The 16,706-nt window shown below is 39.7% G+C and overlaps 1 protein-coding gene across 1 annotated transcript in view; it reads right to left on the reverse strand.

Annotated features, from left to right (window-relative positions):
• Window positions 1-7,299: 7,299 nt before the first annotated feature.
• LOC118523708 (multidrug and toxin extrusion protein 2) overlaps window positions 7,300-16,706 on the reverse strand; it is a 53,612-nt gene continuing 44,205 nt past the window's right edge. Inside the window, exons 14-16 of the mRNA XM_078067995.1 lie at window positions 9,281-9,375; window positions 8,256-8,310; window positions 7,300-7,963 (exon numbers count right to left, since the gene is read on the reverse strand). Of these exons, the coding sequence (XP_077924121.1) occupies window positions 7,734-7,963; window positions 8,256-8,310; window positions 9,281-9,375 (380 nt within the window). The 3' untranslated portion in view covers window positions 7,300-7,733. The remainder of the gene's footprint in view (window positions 7,964-8,255; window positions 8,311-9,280; window positions 9,376-16,706) is intronic.

The raw sequence follows: 16,706 nt of genomic DNA on the forward strand, positions 1-16,706 counted from the left end.
TTTTGGTGTAGTCCCAGTAGTTTGTTTTTGCGTTTGTTTCCCTTGCATGAGGAGACATATCCATAAATATGTTACGGCTGATGTCAAAGAGATTACTGCCTATGTTTTCTTCTGGGATTTTTATGATTTCAGGTTTCACATTTAGGTCTTAAATCCATTTTGGGTTTATTTTTGTCTGTGGTCTAAGAAAGTGGTCCTTTTTACATATGGTTTAGAATCATGTTTCAAGGTTCATCCAAGTTAGAGCATATATCAGAATTTCATTCCTTATTAAGCCTGAATAATATTCCATTGTATGTATACACAACATTTTGTTTATCCATTTACCTGTTGATAGACGTTTGGGTCTCTTCCACCTTGGCTATTGTAAATAATGCTGCTGTGAACATTGGTGTACAAATATCTGTTTGATTCCCTGCTTTCAGTTCTTTTGGGGTATATAACCAGAAGTGGAATTGCTGCATCATATGGTAATTTATATTTCGTTGATAAGACCACACATACTATCTGCCACAGTGGCTATTTTACATTCCTTTCAGCAATGCACAAGATTTCCATTCTGTCTACCTCCTTGCCAGCACTTTTTTCTGTTATTTTTATAATGGCCATTGTAATTGGTGTAAAGTGAAGTCTTGTGGTTTTAATATGCCTTTTCCTAATGACTAGTGATGTAAATAATGTTCTCTTGTGTTGATTGGCTATTTATCTTTCATGGAAAAATGTCTATTCAAGTCTTCTGACTGTTTTCGAATTGGGCCATTTGTTTTTTGTTGCTGTTCATCTGTAGAAGTTCTTCATATATTCTGGACATTAATCCTCTTCATATATAGGATTTACAAATATCTCCTTCCAATCAGTGGGTTGCCTTTTCATACTCTTGAAAGTATCTTTTCATGCACAAGAGTATTTAATTTTGATGAAACCCAGTCCATCTATCTTTTCTTTTGTTGCTTATTCCTTTGGTATCATACCCAAAAAAATCATTGCCTAATCCAGTGTCATAAAGATTTTCCCCGGGGCACCTGGGTGGCTCAGTCATTAAGCATCTGCCTTTGGCTCAGGTCATCCTGGGATCAAGCCCTGCATTGGGCTTCCTGCTCAGCGGGAAACCTGCTTCTTCCTCTCTCACTCCCCCTGCTATGTTCCCTCTCTCACTTGCGTCTCTCTGTCAAATAAATAAAATCTTAAAAAGAAAAAAAAAAGATTTTCCCCTATATTATTGTTGTTGTTGTTGTTTTACAGTTTTAGCTCTTATAATTAGGGTTTTATTTTTGCCCATTTTGAATTAATTTTGTATATGGTGTTAGGTGAAAGTCCATCTTCATTCTTTTTCATGCAGATTTCTGATCTTTCCAGCACCATTTATTCAAAAGACTGTCCTTTTCCCCATTGAACGGTCTTGGCAGTCTTGCTGAAAATCATTTGACCATATATATAAGCAAGGATTTATTTGGGGTCTCAGTTCTATCCACTGGTCTATATGTCTGTCTTTATGCCAGTACCACACGGTTTTGCTTACTCTATCTTTGTAGTAAGTTTTGAAATCAGGAAGTGTGAGACTTCCAACTTTGTTCTTTTTCAAGATGTTTGGGCTGTTTGAGTCCCTTGAGAGTCCACGTGAATTTTTTTATGGCTTTTTCTACTTTTGCAAAATGTCTTTGGGCTTTTGATAGGGACTACATTGTATCTGTAGATCACTTTCGGGGCTATCATCATCTTAACAATATTAAGTTTTCCAGTCCGCGAACACAGGATGTCTTTTCTATTTACTTGTCTTCTTTAGTATCTTTCAGCAATGTTTTATAGTCTTCAGTGTAGATTTTTTGCCTCCTTGGTTAATTTACTCCTAAATATTTTATCCTTTTTGATGCGATCATATAATGGGATTGTTTTCCTACTTTCCTTTTTGGACTGTTCATTGCTAACGTATAGATAGAGATACGACTGATTACATGTGTTTATTTGTATCCTTCAACTTTGCTGAATTTATTAGGTCTAACAGTTTCATCAATCTCAGGTTTTTTACTTTTAAGATCATATCATTAATGAAGGTAGATAATTTTACTTCTTCCTCTGCAGTTTGGGTACCTTTTTATTTCTTTTTCTTGCCTAATGCTTTGGCTAGGCCTTGTAGTACTGTGCTGAGTAGAATTGGTGAAAGTGTGCATCCTTGTCCTGTCCCTGATCTTAGGGGAAAAGCTTTGAGTCTTTCACTCTTGACTTTGGTTGTGAATTTTTCATAGAAGGCTTTTATCATGTTGAGGACATGCCCTTCTATTCCTAGTTTATTGTTTCTTTGCTTACTTTTAAAGTCAGTGTGTGAATACTGATATAGTGGGATTAATTATCCTATTTGTTACTTTTCTACATGCTGCCCTTGTGCTTTCATTTTTCTCTTTCACTTTCTTTCTGCCTCCCCTGGTTTTAATTGAGCATTTTATGATTCAATTTTCTCTCCTCTGCTAGCATATCAATTATATTTTTTCTTAAAAGTTTTTAGTGGTTACCCTAGGGTTTGCAACATACATTTACAATGAATCTAATTCCTCTTTTTTTCTTTTTAGGTGGGGTGGGGGGGCAGAGGGAGAGGGAGAGAGAAAACCTTAAGCAGGCTCCTCACCCACACAGGGCTTGATCTCACAACCCCGAGATCAGGACCTGAGCCGAAATCAAGAGTTGGACACGCAGCCAAATGAGCCACCCAGGTGCCCCTCTAATTCTTCTTTAAAATAACACTTCATGGGTAGTGCAAATGCCTTATAACAGAGTATTCCCAATACCTCCCTCCCAACCCTTGTAACACTACTGTCACTCATTTTAGTTATCCATAAGATATAATAGCCAAATACATTGTTGTTATTATTTTCAACAAACTTTTTCTCCATTAGATCAATTAAGAATATGAAAAAAATATTACCTTCATTTCTAAGACTGTTCTGTTCTTTATGTATATACAAGTTTCTGATGTATATCATATTTCTTCTCTCTTAAGAACCTCTAACATTTCTTGCAAGGCAGGTGTACTGATGAAAAATTGCAATTTTTATTTGTCTGAGAAAGTCTTTATTTCCTTTTCACCTTGAAGGATGATTTCCCCAGATACAGATTTCTAGGTTGATGGTTTTTTACTTTCAATACCTTAAATATTCCACTCCATTCTCTTCTTGCTTGCATAGTTTCTGCAGAGAAGTCTGATATAATTCTTCTGCCTGCTCCATAATGGGTAGTGTTTTCCCCCTCTGGCTTCTTTTCAAGATTTTCTCTTCAGTTTTCTGCAGCTTAAATACAATATACTTAGGTGTAGAGTTTTGGGTATTTATCTTACTTGGTATTCTTTAAGTTGGATCTGTGGTTTGGTGTTTGTCATTATTTTGGAAAATTCTCAGTCATTAACTTTGTCTTCTGTTTCTTTCTCTTTTTCTTCTGATACTCCCATTAACTGCACGTTACACCTCTTATAATTGTCCCACAGTCCTTGGATGTTCTTTTTTCCCCCATTCTTTTTCTCTTTGCATTTCATTTGGGAATTGCTATATCTGAATATTTAAGCCCCCCCCCATTCATGTTTAGTTCTAATTCCCAAGGGTGATGGGATTAGGAAGTAGGGCCTTTGGTAAGAGAATGGATGGGATTAGAGTTCTAAAAGAGGCCCCAGAGGAATCCTTTGTCCCTTCCACCACGTGAGGACACAGTGAGAAGGCACTGGCTATGAACCAGGAAGAGGACCCTCAACAGGATGAGACCATGCTTGCATCCTGACCTTGGACTTCCCAGCCTCCAGGACTGTGAGCAGTAAATTTCTGTTGCTTATAAGCTACTTGGTCTATGGGTATTTCGCTATAGCCCCCTGAACAGACTAAGACAGGAAGTTTTTATTGATATTTCTAAAAACTCACTGATTCTTTCCTTGGTCATGTCTAGTCTATTAAAAAGCCCACAAAAGGCATTTTTTTTTCCTGTTACACTGTTTCCTATTTCTAACTTTTCCTCTTGATACTTTTAGAATTTCTCTCTCTCTAGTTTACATTACCCACCTGTTCTTGCATGTTGTCCACTTTTTCCATTAGACCCTTAGCATATTAATCCTAGTTATTTAAAATTTCCAGTCTGATAATTTCCAAAATCTCTTCCATATCTGAGTCTGGTCTGATGCTTGCTCTGTCTCTTCAAACTCTGTTTTGCCTTTAAGAAGCGTGCCTTGCAATTGCCTGTTGAAAGCGAGGCTTGATGAACTGGGTAAAAGGAACTGAGGTCAATAGGTTTCTGATGTGAGGATTTAGGTTTATCTGCCTGGGACATAAGCTATGTGTATTGTTTTTGCAACTGTAGCTGCCAGGGGCAAAAATTTCCCCTGGTGTCTGTTGATTTTCTCTCTCCTTATTTGTCTTTGGGCTTTCCTAGAGTTAAGTAAGGTTTGAGACATGCCGTTCTTTTGACTGTCATCTCTTGGTATGATACAGGAGCTCTACTGATGTGATGGTAAGGTGTGGGGGAGGGAAGTGTTCTACAGTTCAATGATAAGGTCTCAGTCTTTTAAAGAGCCCGCATCTCTGGGCTGTTTGCTTCATACTCTTACTGAATGAGTCTCCATTTCACCCATCCCCTAGGATGAGAGAAGGGGAGAGAGGGTGGAGATGGGTATTTCACTTCTCCTTGTGGAAGGCTGGTGGGGCTGGAGTCTAGTTTTCCCTCCCACCAGGTTAGGTTCTGACAAAACCCAAGGTAGTTGGTCTCTGGTAAAATAGTTTCCCTTGATGGCAGGCTGTGGTTAAATAGCACAGAATGCTCTGGGCATATTCTTAAACGGTTCCATTTCCCTTATCTCCTATAGAAGCATGAAAGGATTTTTCTCTGATCTACACCCTGAGAACCCGCTGGGGCCCTGAAGATAAAACTCATGGGATTTTATGGGGCCCACCTAAGACGAAACCCCCTTGAAATTTTTAACTCATAAGCTTGTCTGCATTAAGCCTCCAGCAATTTGTCAATTAGAGTTTAAGTTTTCCTATCTGTTACCAGCTCCTGCTGCCTCCACTTGGGTAAGCTGTATCTGCCAGTCTCTTCAATTTGCGGAGAAGAAGTTATCCTCGTGACCTCAATTCTCTGATGGAGCTAACAAGAGTGGCTGATACTCAGTTTGTTCAGCTATTCTCCTTTTGTTATTGTGATATCTGTGTCCACAGTTTCTGGTACCAGAGCTTCTAAATCTCTTGGAATTTCCTGAGTGATAGGGGTGAGAGGGGCATCTTTTGTTATTCATGATGAGTCCCTTTTAACCTTATCTGAGCTTATGCTAATAAATTTATTCTTGGTGGGCCCCTAGATAACTTCAGGATGGGGAATGGTCAACAGAAAGACCAACATATGATTAGAGGGTTAGGACCTGCAGTCCCACCCCCCAACCTCCAGCAAGGGGAGAGTGGTTGGAGATGCGTCCAATCACCAATGGCCAGTGATTTAATCAACCGCACCTCTGTAATGGAACCTTCATAAAAACCTCTAAGCAACAGGATTTGTAGAACTTCTGGATTGGTGAGCACATTGAGGTGCTGGGAGGGTGACATGCCCAGAAAGGGTATGGAAACCTCTGAGCACCATCACCCCTGTACCTTAATCCCCTATGCATCTCTTCCATTTACCTGTTCCTGACTTGTAGCCTTTATAATAAAACAGTAGCCATATGTAAAGCATTTTCCTGAGTCCTGTGAGCTGTTCTAGCAAATTATCAAATCCAAGAAGTGGGCCATGAAAACCCCCAACTCCCAACTGACAGCTGGTCAGTCAGAAAAAGTTTGGTTGGCCTGGACTTGCAATTGGCTTCTGAAGGTGGGGGTCAGTCTTGTGGGTCTGAGCCCTTAACTTATGGGGTCTGACATGGACTCTGGGTACTTAGTGTCAGAATTAAATGGAATCATCAGACCTCTGGTTGGTGTTGGGAGATTTGGAGAACTGGTTGTTGGTGTAGGAAAACCACACACATTTGGTGTCACAGGTGACAGTAAAAATAAGTTCTAGAATTCTTGATTGAGAATTCTTTTTTTTTTTTTTTTAAAGATTTTATTTGAGAGCGTGGGCGAGAGAGAGCAAGCACAAGCAGGGGGAGGGGCAGGGGGAGCGGGAGAAGCAGACTCCTCTGAGCAGGGAGCCCGGTGTGGGGCTCGATCCCAGAACCCTGGGATCATGACCCGAGCTGAAGGCAGATGCTTAACCGACTGAGCCACCCAGGTGCCCCTTGATTGAGAATTCTTGATGACCTCCAACCTCCTGACATGTCACACTGGAAACACAGTCTTCTATTTTGTTTTTAAATTCTTCCATAATACTTTTTAGATTCCAAGAGTACTTAAAATTTTTTTTCTTATCATGTGGCAATGGATTCCTAAGATATGATGACAAAAGCAGAAGCAACAAAAGAAAAAACAGATGAACTGGGCTTCATCAAAATTAGAAACTTTCTGGGTGCCCGGGTGGCTCAGTCAGTTAAGCGTCTGTCTTTGGTTCAGGTCATGATCCCAGGGTCCTGGGATTGAGCCCCATGGCTGGCTTCCCACTCAGCGGGGAGTCTGCCTCTCCCTCTCCCTTTGTCCTTCCCCCTGCTTGTGCTCTCTCTCAAATAAAACCTTTACAAAAAAAAAAAAAGAAAGAAATGGAAATTAACACCACAGTGAGACACTTCATACCCACTCAGATGGTATAATAGTTAAAAAACCCAGCAAATCACAAGTGTACTAGATGTACAAAATGCCACTGAATTATACACTTTAACTGATTAATTTTATGTTATGTGAATTTAAGCTCAAAAGTTTTCCTGCATGTTTTATTCTAGAGCATCCTGTTCTAGATCATGGTTGCAATATTTGGGGTTATCCTTTTCCTTTCCCTATGAAGTCTCAGTTTCTTTTCAGTTGCTTTCTTGTATAACTGGTTTTCACAGCTGTCTGGTAATCCTAGGCTCCTTGTTCCCATTTCAGAGAAAGAGATGAAAAGCCAATGGGGACACTGGTCACTTGGTGGGCTTTGTGGAGGGAATCCCCAATATTAGTACTTATTTTTAGTATTTTCTATTTGGGTTGATCAAACTCCCCATAAAGGCTTTAAAAATCTGCTGGGAGGGGACAGCATTTGGGGAGCTGAGCGGCAGAAGAGAACACAGATTGGATTTTTAATATGCAAGTTGCCACAAAAATGTGTTCAAAGGCCCCAAACTAAAAGTTAGCATTTCGATAGATTTTATAGCCTCAGATATTATTAGCACGCATTTTCAATTTTAAGGTGTTTATTTTATAAAAGCTTATACAATACCTGAGATAGGACTTCAACAGGCACTTAATACACACCCACTGATAAGAGTAAATATATTAACAGAGAAATACAAACAAAGCTGGATCAGCAACCAGTTTTAGAGGGCAATGAACTTTCCTGCAAGAGGGAAGATACTCAACATAAGAGTGCAGAACACTTCCAGCAGGGAAAATCAAATTGACAGATTTACAAACCATGATAGAGTTAACGTTTGGGAGAAACTCAGAAGTCTACCTCCTTTCTTGATCTCCATGAGGATAGTGCAGATTCTCGGGATAACTAAGAAGACATCACTGATATCCTTTCCACCCACAGCGGGGAGCGAGACACCACTGTCCATGTGACCAGGTCACCTCCCACACTTCACAGATCAATAATAATGATCCTGTCTAGTTTGTGGGCTGGTGATAATCCTTCTATTTTAGCCACGGTCATTGAAAAACCCTTATTAAAATGCCTGCTAAAAGAATAGCAATGGCAACAGCTAGAGCTATTCCACGATAGAAAATCAACTGGCTCACTGTCAAAACACCCCCAATGGTGGACACGGCATACTGGTTGCTCTCTTCTAGTACCATTAGTTGGAGGGTCTGGCTCTCGGGTGTGATGATATCAGGCAAAACCACTCCATCGGTTACTTCTTTCTCCAAGACGGGTAGATCTGATTGCAGACAACAGTGGAGTATATACACTTATGTACAGGGTTCAACAAAGGGATATTATGGAAAGTTACGTAAGAATACGTTGTAGACAATGACCAATTATTGATTGGTATATGTGAAATTACATTAAGAACATTTCACAGGAGAACCCAGAGTTGATCACCCAATTATTAAGCAGAGACAAGGTTTATTATGCAAGAGAGCAGGATCTCATAAACTAAGTAACTCTGGCTACATTAAGTTTTGGCCTCATGAGGCAGATCAAGGGCCCTAGACCGTGTTGTCTGTTACCTGCTGGTGATGGTGTGGTCTCTTTGATCCCCTTCAGCCCAGCTCGGACCTGTGCCTGAGAATAAGTGTCACAGAAGTAAATGAAGTGTAAGTCAAGTTAGGCAAGTATTCTCTTGTTAAAATTTCACCTGAGCTACTGATGAAACCACCCCTAAAGCGCTCTAACATCTAGCACAGTCCTCTCTGGCCAATGACCATAGAACATAACACTGGACAACCACTATTCTCCCCAGTGCTCAGATCACAATAATAACGTAAAAAAAAAAAAAGCAACTTGTGCTTGTAGTTGCAAATTTAACATTATTTTTCTTACACTGTGCATTTCAGTGTTTCTAAGCACTGATATAAGGAATAAAGTCTAAAGACAAATGGTGTTATCATATAAAGGATGGTTTATGTATGGCCCAACTGAATGTCCTGTACAATTCACTCCCTCCATAGATCACACAGATAGGAAAGACATCATACAGCACAATTAGGAAAACCAAAGGCATGTGAGACCTGGAAGGGTGGGGGGGACAAAACTGAAGCAGGGACGCTTTGTGCACTAAACTCATCCCCCCTCCCCATCAGTACCACGTCCCCTACGCCAACCTCCCATCCATCTCATTTCAACAAATAAACACAGCTCACAATTCACACAGAGAGATGCCCATACAGTCAGGATCCCGTTCCTCCACCCGTAGGTTATGGTTCTGCCCCCAAGCACTCCTCACTGATCATAGATACTTAGCAGACTGCTTTTTAGGAAAACATGGACCAAAAATGTTTCTAAAAAGAGGCCTAAAAACAGATAAATCAGTATAATTGTTAAGCCCTTGTGAGTAGACACTGAACTAACTGTACGAGGAAGAAAACGCGCTGAAACATGATGTCCTTCTGCCCCCTAACTCTCATATTAGACGCTTTCCATGAATCGAAGCAAGTCATGCTGCCAGTGGCATTCTTAGCATTTTGACCCTCGAAGATTCCTTACAGCTACGGGGCCAAGAAAGAGCCACACTTCCAGAAGGACGCGCTGTTACCTGCTCTGCAACTCTCTTCCAGTTCGTCCTCCAGATGAGCACCAAATAGAAGAGGGCTTGAAAGAAAACACAGATGACCAATCCAGACCAGAGACCTAGGGATACAGGGTGAGAACTCGGCTTAGATGTTCTTCAGTTATTTTCCCGTCATCGTTAACATTCTTCCAAAATTACTGTGTCCACAGAGTTAAAATAACTTCCTTGGACCGGGAGTAGACTCAAGCTTACCCCTGATCCATCAGTGGAAATCACTCTGCCAATAAGCAGTGAAAACACCTCAGAACCGTTCGCTGCTTGTATGTTGATTAAACAAATATGTCCTGCCTTTGTTTGTGGCAGGTCTTGTTTTAAGGGCTGGAAACACAGAATTGGACAGGCTGCCAAGATCAGGGCCCTCCTGGAGCTTACATGCTACTGGGGGAGACGAACAGCAAACGTGCTAGCTGGAAGGGTGAGGAGGGCCACGGAAGACACCGAGCAGAGCGCCATCATAGTGACCTACGGCCCTGAGTCCGCGAGGAGGGCAGGTGGCTCTCTCCCGTGGGGGAGGGGAGGGGCAGCTGTGACAGCTACAGGACAGGCCCTGCAGGCAGAGGGAGGCGCAGGCCCAGGCCCAGGGGAAACCAACTGCGGTGTGGAAAAGTTTACTGAGAATATGAATGGATCCATTAAAAAAAAAAAGATATAAACAATGCCTATCCACTTATGAGAAGAAACTATTTAAACTAAAATATCCATTATATACCAAAGTGGATATAAAAATATCCACTCGTATATCAACAATTTCGCTACAGAGCAGGCTGCTTTGGTTAGAGATGGAATATGGCATAGATTGAGAATTAGTCCCTTCATTCATTACACATGCGGGGCCCCACACTGGCAAAGGCCCAACGGAGGCTGGTCCTCTGTGGACTCCTGGTAATGAAACAAAACCTGGAATTTAACCAAACTCCTGAGAATTCAACAAAACTTCTCTTCAGTTGAGAAGTAGGTGGATTGACATCCCTTTGAGGGAGTGATCCTATTCCTAGGAATCCGTCCTGAGGAAAGACTCAGGGATGTTAGTAATTCATACACCTAGGATACACATCACAACCTTATTTATAAAGAGAAGCAGTTTATTTACTTATTTTTTTAAAAATTTTTAAAGATTTTATTTATTTATTTGACAGAGAGAGAGAGGGAACACAAGCAGGGGGAGCTGGAGAGGGAGAAGCAGGCTTCCCACCAAGCAGGGAGCCCGATGTGCCTTGGGAGCCTGCTTCTCCCTCTCTCTCTCTGCACCTCCCTCTGCTGTTCCCCTGCTTGTGTTCTCTCTCTCTGTCAAATAAATAAATAAAATCTTAAAAAATAAATAAACAAAGAGAAGCAATTTAAATGTCCACTATCAGGGAAGCATTAAAAATGATACAAGGAAATATTATAGAGGTACCAAAAACCATGTCTTTAACATGGGATAGGAGGAAATTACATATTCAGTGTAACCCTACATCTGTGAATGATAGAAAAAATACTGGAATAAAATACACTGAATGCCTCCGCTGTTACAGCTCAGCAGTATAATTAAAGGTAATTTAATTTTCCGTATATTTTAAGCATTTCCCAAAATTTCCATACTGTTAAAGTAAAATTTTAATAATTTAAAAGAACTTTTTAGAGGTGCCTGGGTGGCTCAGTAGTTAAACATCTGCCTTCGGCTCAGGTCATGATCCCGGGGTCCTGGGATCGAGCCCCACATCGGGCTCCCTGCTCGGTGGGAAGCCTGCTTCTCCCTCTCCCACTCCCCCTGCTTGTGTTCTCTCTCTCACTGTCTCTCTCTCTGTCAAATAAATAGATAAAATCTTTAAAAAAAAAAAGTACTTTTTAACAAATCTGAGCACCTACTAAGTAAAACAGTAAAAAGCCCCTTAGTGAACAAAGAGAGGGAGATCTGCTTATTCTAAAGAAGCATTAGATTCTAATAAGAGAGAGGTTTTTGCGTTTTGTTTTTTTAAGTTGAATTGTAAAAAACTAGCAGCTTATTAAGGACAGGGGCTCTTGCTATTTAAGTAAACGGTACTTCCCCCATGTTTAGGGCCAGTGTTTGGTAGCACTGTGAGACAGTAATAAATATTCGGCAGCTGTGTGTCCCAAAGAGAGAATGATGAAGCCCAGCTTGACATTAATCAGCTACTGCGCAAAGGCCCCCCGGCTGTACCAGTCATTAAAAAGAGAGATGACATTAAAGACAGTTATTCATTAAGCCACCAAGTAACATTTCCAAAAAAGTCAAGATAAGACACTAAGCACCTGTTTGTGTGGACATAGGGAGGATCTTAGGACAGCTGCAAGATTAAAATGTCACAGAGAACTGGGGCAGATTCAAAATTTTTACATGGAAAAAATGTACTGATTGGATACAGAACTAAAGAACCTATTTGAATACATACTACAGCATTTCATCAGTCCTCTAATTAGACTATTTTTTTCACTAAAAAGAAAAAAAATTCACTGTTACTGAAGTCTATAGAAAATACAGATGTGGATATAGATGCAGAACACATGTTTAACAACTTACCCCCAAAGCACATGATAGATTACTCTGCACAATTGTGTACATTTAGGATCTTGATGATGGATAATTTTCTAAAAAAAAAAATAGTGATTTGCTAAAGTGACCCCCCCAAAAGAAAAAGGTCTAAACAGACTGATTTTTCAGAGATAAAATTGAGAAAGCTATAAAAAGGATAAACCCCGGGCGCCTGGGTGGCTCAGTTGGTTAAGCGACTGCCTTCGGCTCAGGTCACGATCCTGGAGTCCCTGGATCGAGTCCCGCATCGGGCTCCCTGCTCGGCAGGGAGTCTGCTTCTCCCTCTGACCCTCCCCCCTCTCATGTGCTTGCTCTCTCTCATTCTCTCTCAAATAAAAAAAAAAAAAAAAAAAAAATCTTTAATAAAAATAAATAAATAAATAAAAAGGATAAACCCCTCCAAAACATGAGGTCACAACAGTTTCAAACCTTTCTAAAGCAAATCGTTCCTATACTATGTAAATTGTTCCAGGGCATACAGAAAGGGAAGAAATTTAATTCCTTTTATGAAAGGAGTATAACATTAATATCAAAAGCTAAGAAAGATTACACAAAAAATAAAACTACAGACCAATCTTACTTATATCATTGCAAAAAAATCCTTAAATAAGATATTAATAGAATCTGGCAGCTCAATAAAAGAACAGCACATAATAACCAGGACTGTTCAATATGAGGAAACCAATTAATATCATTTATCATCATAATATATTTAAGGAGAAAAACCATAGGATCATTTCCATAGACACTAAAAAGTTACTTTTTTAAACAAAAGTAAAAATAAAGTAGACGAATATAAAAATAATGTTAAAATCCTATTGTACAAGTTCTTGCCAGAACAATAAGGCAAGAAAAGAAATAAAAGGCATAAAATTGGAAAGGAAGAAGTAAAATTATTCTTATTTACATATGATATATAATTCTTTTTGACAAAATACCCAACCATTCTGGTTGGAAATATTCAATTAAATAGACTGAATGGATACTTCTTTAACATGATTTAAGAAGCAAGTACACATACACTTACTTATGTGTGTTTGCATGTGTGTGTCTGTTAGCCCAAAATCCTGCATGATATTTATTATAGAAACACTGGAAGCATTATCTATAAAATCCTGAACAAGACAAGCATTTTCACAAATACTACAACAATTTATTGTATTACTAGAGGCATTAAGAAAAAGAAAGAAAGAAATCAGTGGTATCAAATCTGGTAAAGACAATATAAAATTATTTGTAGATGATAACAACTCTATACCTGGAAAAGCCATGAGAACCAATGGAAAACTACTGCAGTCAAGAGGAATTCCAAAGTAACAAGATAGAAAATTCACATATAGTAACTAACAGCCCTCCTACACATAAACAACAACCACTTAGATTATATATTGGAATGGAAAAACTTCATTTACAATGGCAACTAAAGGATAAAACGTCCCAGGCTAAAATTAACAAGAAATGTGTAAAAGCTTTTGAGGAAAAGGATTTTTAAAAATGCCTGAACAGAAGCTAACACTTCCAAAATGAACATAAACAACTGAGTATCAGAGATGCACCCATTTCATGGAAACACAAACGGCCTCCAGGTCTGGGACTAACTGGTGGCTGGATTTCAGAGTTGGCTCTGTCATCTTTTGACGTGAATGGATTTATTCCCTACAGACAGAAATCTACAGGTACTATTTTGAGATTAAACCCAGGAGAGAGGGGCGCCTGGGTGGCTCAGTCGTTAAGTGTCTGCCTTCGGCTGAGGTCATGATCCCAGGGTCCTGTCGACAAGACAGAGAGAGAGAGAACACAAGCAGGGGAACAGCAGAGGGAGCTGCAGAGAGGAGGGAGAAGGAGAATCCCCTGCCACGTGGGGCTCCCTGCTCAGTGGGGAGCCTGCTTCTCCCTCTCCAGCTTCCCCTGCTGTGTTCCCTCTCTCACTGTCTCTCTCTGTCAAATAAGTAAATAAATAAATAAATCTTTAAAAATGAATGAATAAAAAATAAACCCAGGAGAGAAGAATTTCCCTGAGAAAGAAAGAAGATGTCTGAGAAACAGAAGCGGCCCCACGTACCTCTTCATTTGCTTGCTCTGCAGGAAAACACATGCTGAATGGTAACACCTTCATGAGAGTAATAAATATCTGAGTTAGCTACGTAGTTTACCAGAGATAATAAACGCTAAGATAAATGCCATACCCATTATAAATTCTCAACTCTTCCTCTCTGAAATAGGGATAAATCCCTCGAAGATATGAAAGATTACAGAGGCAGAACTGGTAAGACTTGGCAGCATCATTGGGGCAGAGTAGTTGAGCCTGGAAGACTAGATCAGAAAGGGGGCCAGGAGTCAGAGATGTTGGCAGGACCACCGTAACTACGTGGGGCAACTGAAATACACAGAGCAGGACCTCAGGCATGAAGTCAGGCCCAGAGATGGAGATTCAAGAGCCACAGGCACCAAAGACTGAGGTGAGGCCCTGAGGCTTTTGAGGAAGAGAATGCAGAACAAGAGAAGCAAAAGGATCATCTCCTGGGCCTTGGTGAAGGACTACATTCAAAGAGCATAAAGTAGAAAAATTGCCAAAGAACATAAGAGGAATAAATGCTAAGAGCTGGTACTATGAACTCACAAAAGATAGGGATCTTGTTTATCTTTATATTCCCAGATTCTAACATACCACAGGGCCTGAGATACACAGACAAACCTTTGTTTAATGAATGAGGGAATTATGAAAGTCAAAGAGATGGATATAATGTGCACACAACAGTAATAAGTATGACTTTGGAGGCAAACTATCTGGGTTCAAATCCTGTTTCATCACTTGCTATCTGTGGGGAAAATTACTTAACCTCTTCAGGTTTTAGCTTCTTCATACTTAAGGTGGAACTAGTGGGAGATCATATCTTATGTGGGCATCATAAACTTTATAACATACATAAAATCTTACCATATTTCTGATAAAAGCTCTTTATGAATATTATCTTACATCATGTGAATTTCAGTTTTTACATTTTCTTTTTTTTTTAATTTTTTTATTGTTATGTTAATCCCCATACATTACATCATTAGTTTTAGATATAGTGTTCCATGATTCATTGTTTGTGCATAACACCCAGTGCTCCATGCAGAACGTGCCCTCCTCAATACCCATCACCAGGCTAACCCATCCTCCCACACCCCTCCCCTCTAGAACCCTCAGTTTGTTTTTCAGAGTCCATCGTCTCTCATGGTTCTTCTCCCCCTCCGATTTCCCCCCTTCATTCTTCCCCTCCTGCTACATTCTTCTTCTTCTTTTTTTTCTTTCTTAACATATATTGCATTATTTGTTTCAGAGGTACAGATCTGAGATTCAACAGTCTTGCACAATTCACAGCACTTACCAGAGCACATACCCTCCCCAGTGTCCATCACCCAGTCACCCCATCCCTCCCACCCCACCCCCCACTCCAGCAACCCTCAGTTTGTTTCCTGAGATTAAGAATTCCTCATATCAGTGAGGTCATATGATACATGTCTTTCTCTGTTTGACTTATTTCGCTCAGCAAGTTTTTACATTTTCTAAACTTAAAAATAAAAGTACTGTAGAAGAATATAGAAAAATGTTAAAACCCTATTGTAGAAGTTCTTGCCATAATAATAAGGCAAGAAAAAGAAATAAAAGGCATTAAAATTGGAAAGGAAGGCCAAGAGAAGAGTCTTTTTAATAAATGGTTTTGGGGAAACTGGATAGCTACATGAAAAAGAATGAAACTAGACCACTTTTTATACCATACACAAATATTAACTTTAAATGGAGTGAAGGCCTAAATGTGAGACCCCAAACCATAAAACAATCTGAATTAAGGGATTAATACCCAACTTTTTTATAGATATTTTGGGTATTAATCCCTTAACAGATACATCACTTGCAAATATCTTCTCCTATTCGGTAGATTGCCTTTTTGGTTTTTTGATGGTTTCCTTTGCTGTGTGAAAACTTCTTATGTTGGTTGTAGTCCCAGTAGTTTTTTGTTTTTGTTTCTGTTTTCCTTGCCTGAGGAGATATGTCCATAAATATGTCTAAGAGATTACTGTTTATATTTTCTTTTGGGAGTTTTATGGTTTGGGGTCTCACATTTAGGAACAATCTGAAAAGGAAATTAAGAAAATAATTCTATACACAACTGTGTCCAAAAGAATAAAATATCTAGGAACAAATTTAACCAAGGGGGGCGCCTGGGTGGCTCAGTCGTTAAGCATCTGCCTTCGGCTCAGGTCATGGTCCCAGGGTCCTGGGATCGAGCCCCACATCAGGCTCCCTGCTCAGCAGGAGGCCTGCTTCTCCCTCTGCCACTCCCCCTGCTTGTGTTCCCTCTCTTGCTGTGTCTCTCTCTGTCAAATAAATAAATAAAATCTTTAAAAAATAATAAAATAAATAAACTTAACCAAGGAAGTGAAAAAACACTGAAAATTACAAAACACTGGCTGTAAGAAATTAAAGACCCAAATACATGGAAAGACATCCTGTGTTCATGGGCTGGAAGACTTATTATTGTTAAGATTCCAATATTCTCTCCAAAGCAGTTTACAGATTCAATGCAGATAAAAATTCTAATGGTTTTTGGGTTTTTTTGCAAAAACGGAAAACCTGACCCTCAAATTCATATGGAATTCCAAGGATCCTCAAATAGCCAAAACAAAATTTAAAAAGAACAAGGCTGGAAGGCTTACACTTCCTGATCTCAAAACTTATTACACAGCTACAGTAATCAAAACAGAGTGGTCCTGGTATGAGCCAGACATAGAGACTAACTAGAAGAAAGAGTCCAGAAATAAACTCATATATCTACAGCCGACTAATTTTCAACAAGTATGCCAAGGTCATTC

Source organism: Halichoerus grypus, chromosome 2 (genome assembly GCF_964656455.1).
Source record: "Halichoerus grypus chromosome 2, mHalGry1.hap1.1, whole genome shotgun sequence".
NCBI lineage: Eukaryota > Metazoa > Chordata > Mammalia > Carnivora > Phocidae > Halichoerus > Halichoerus grypus.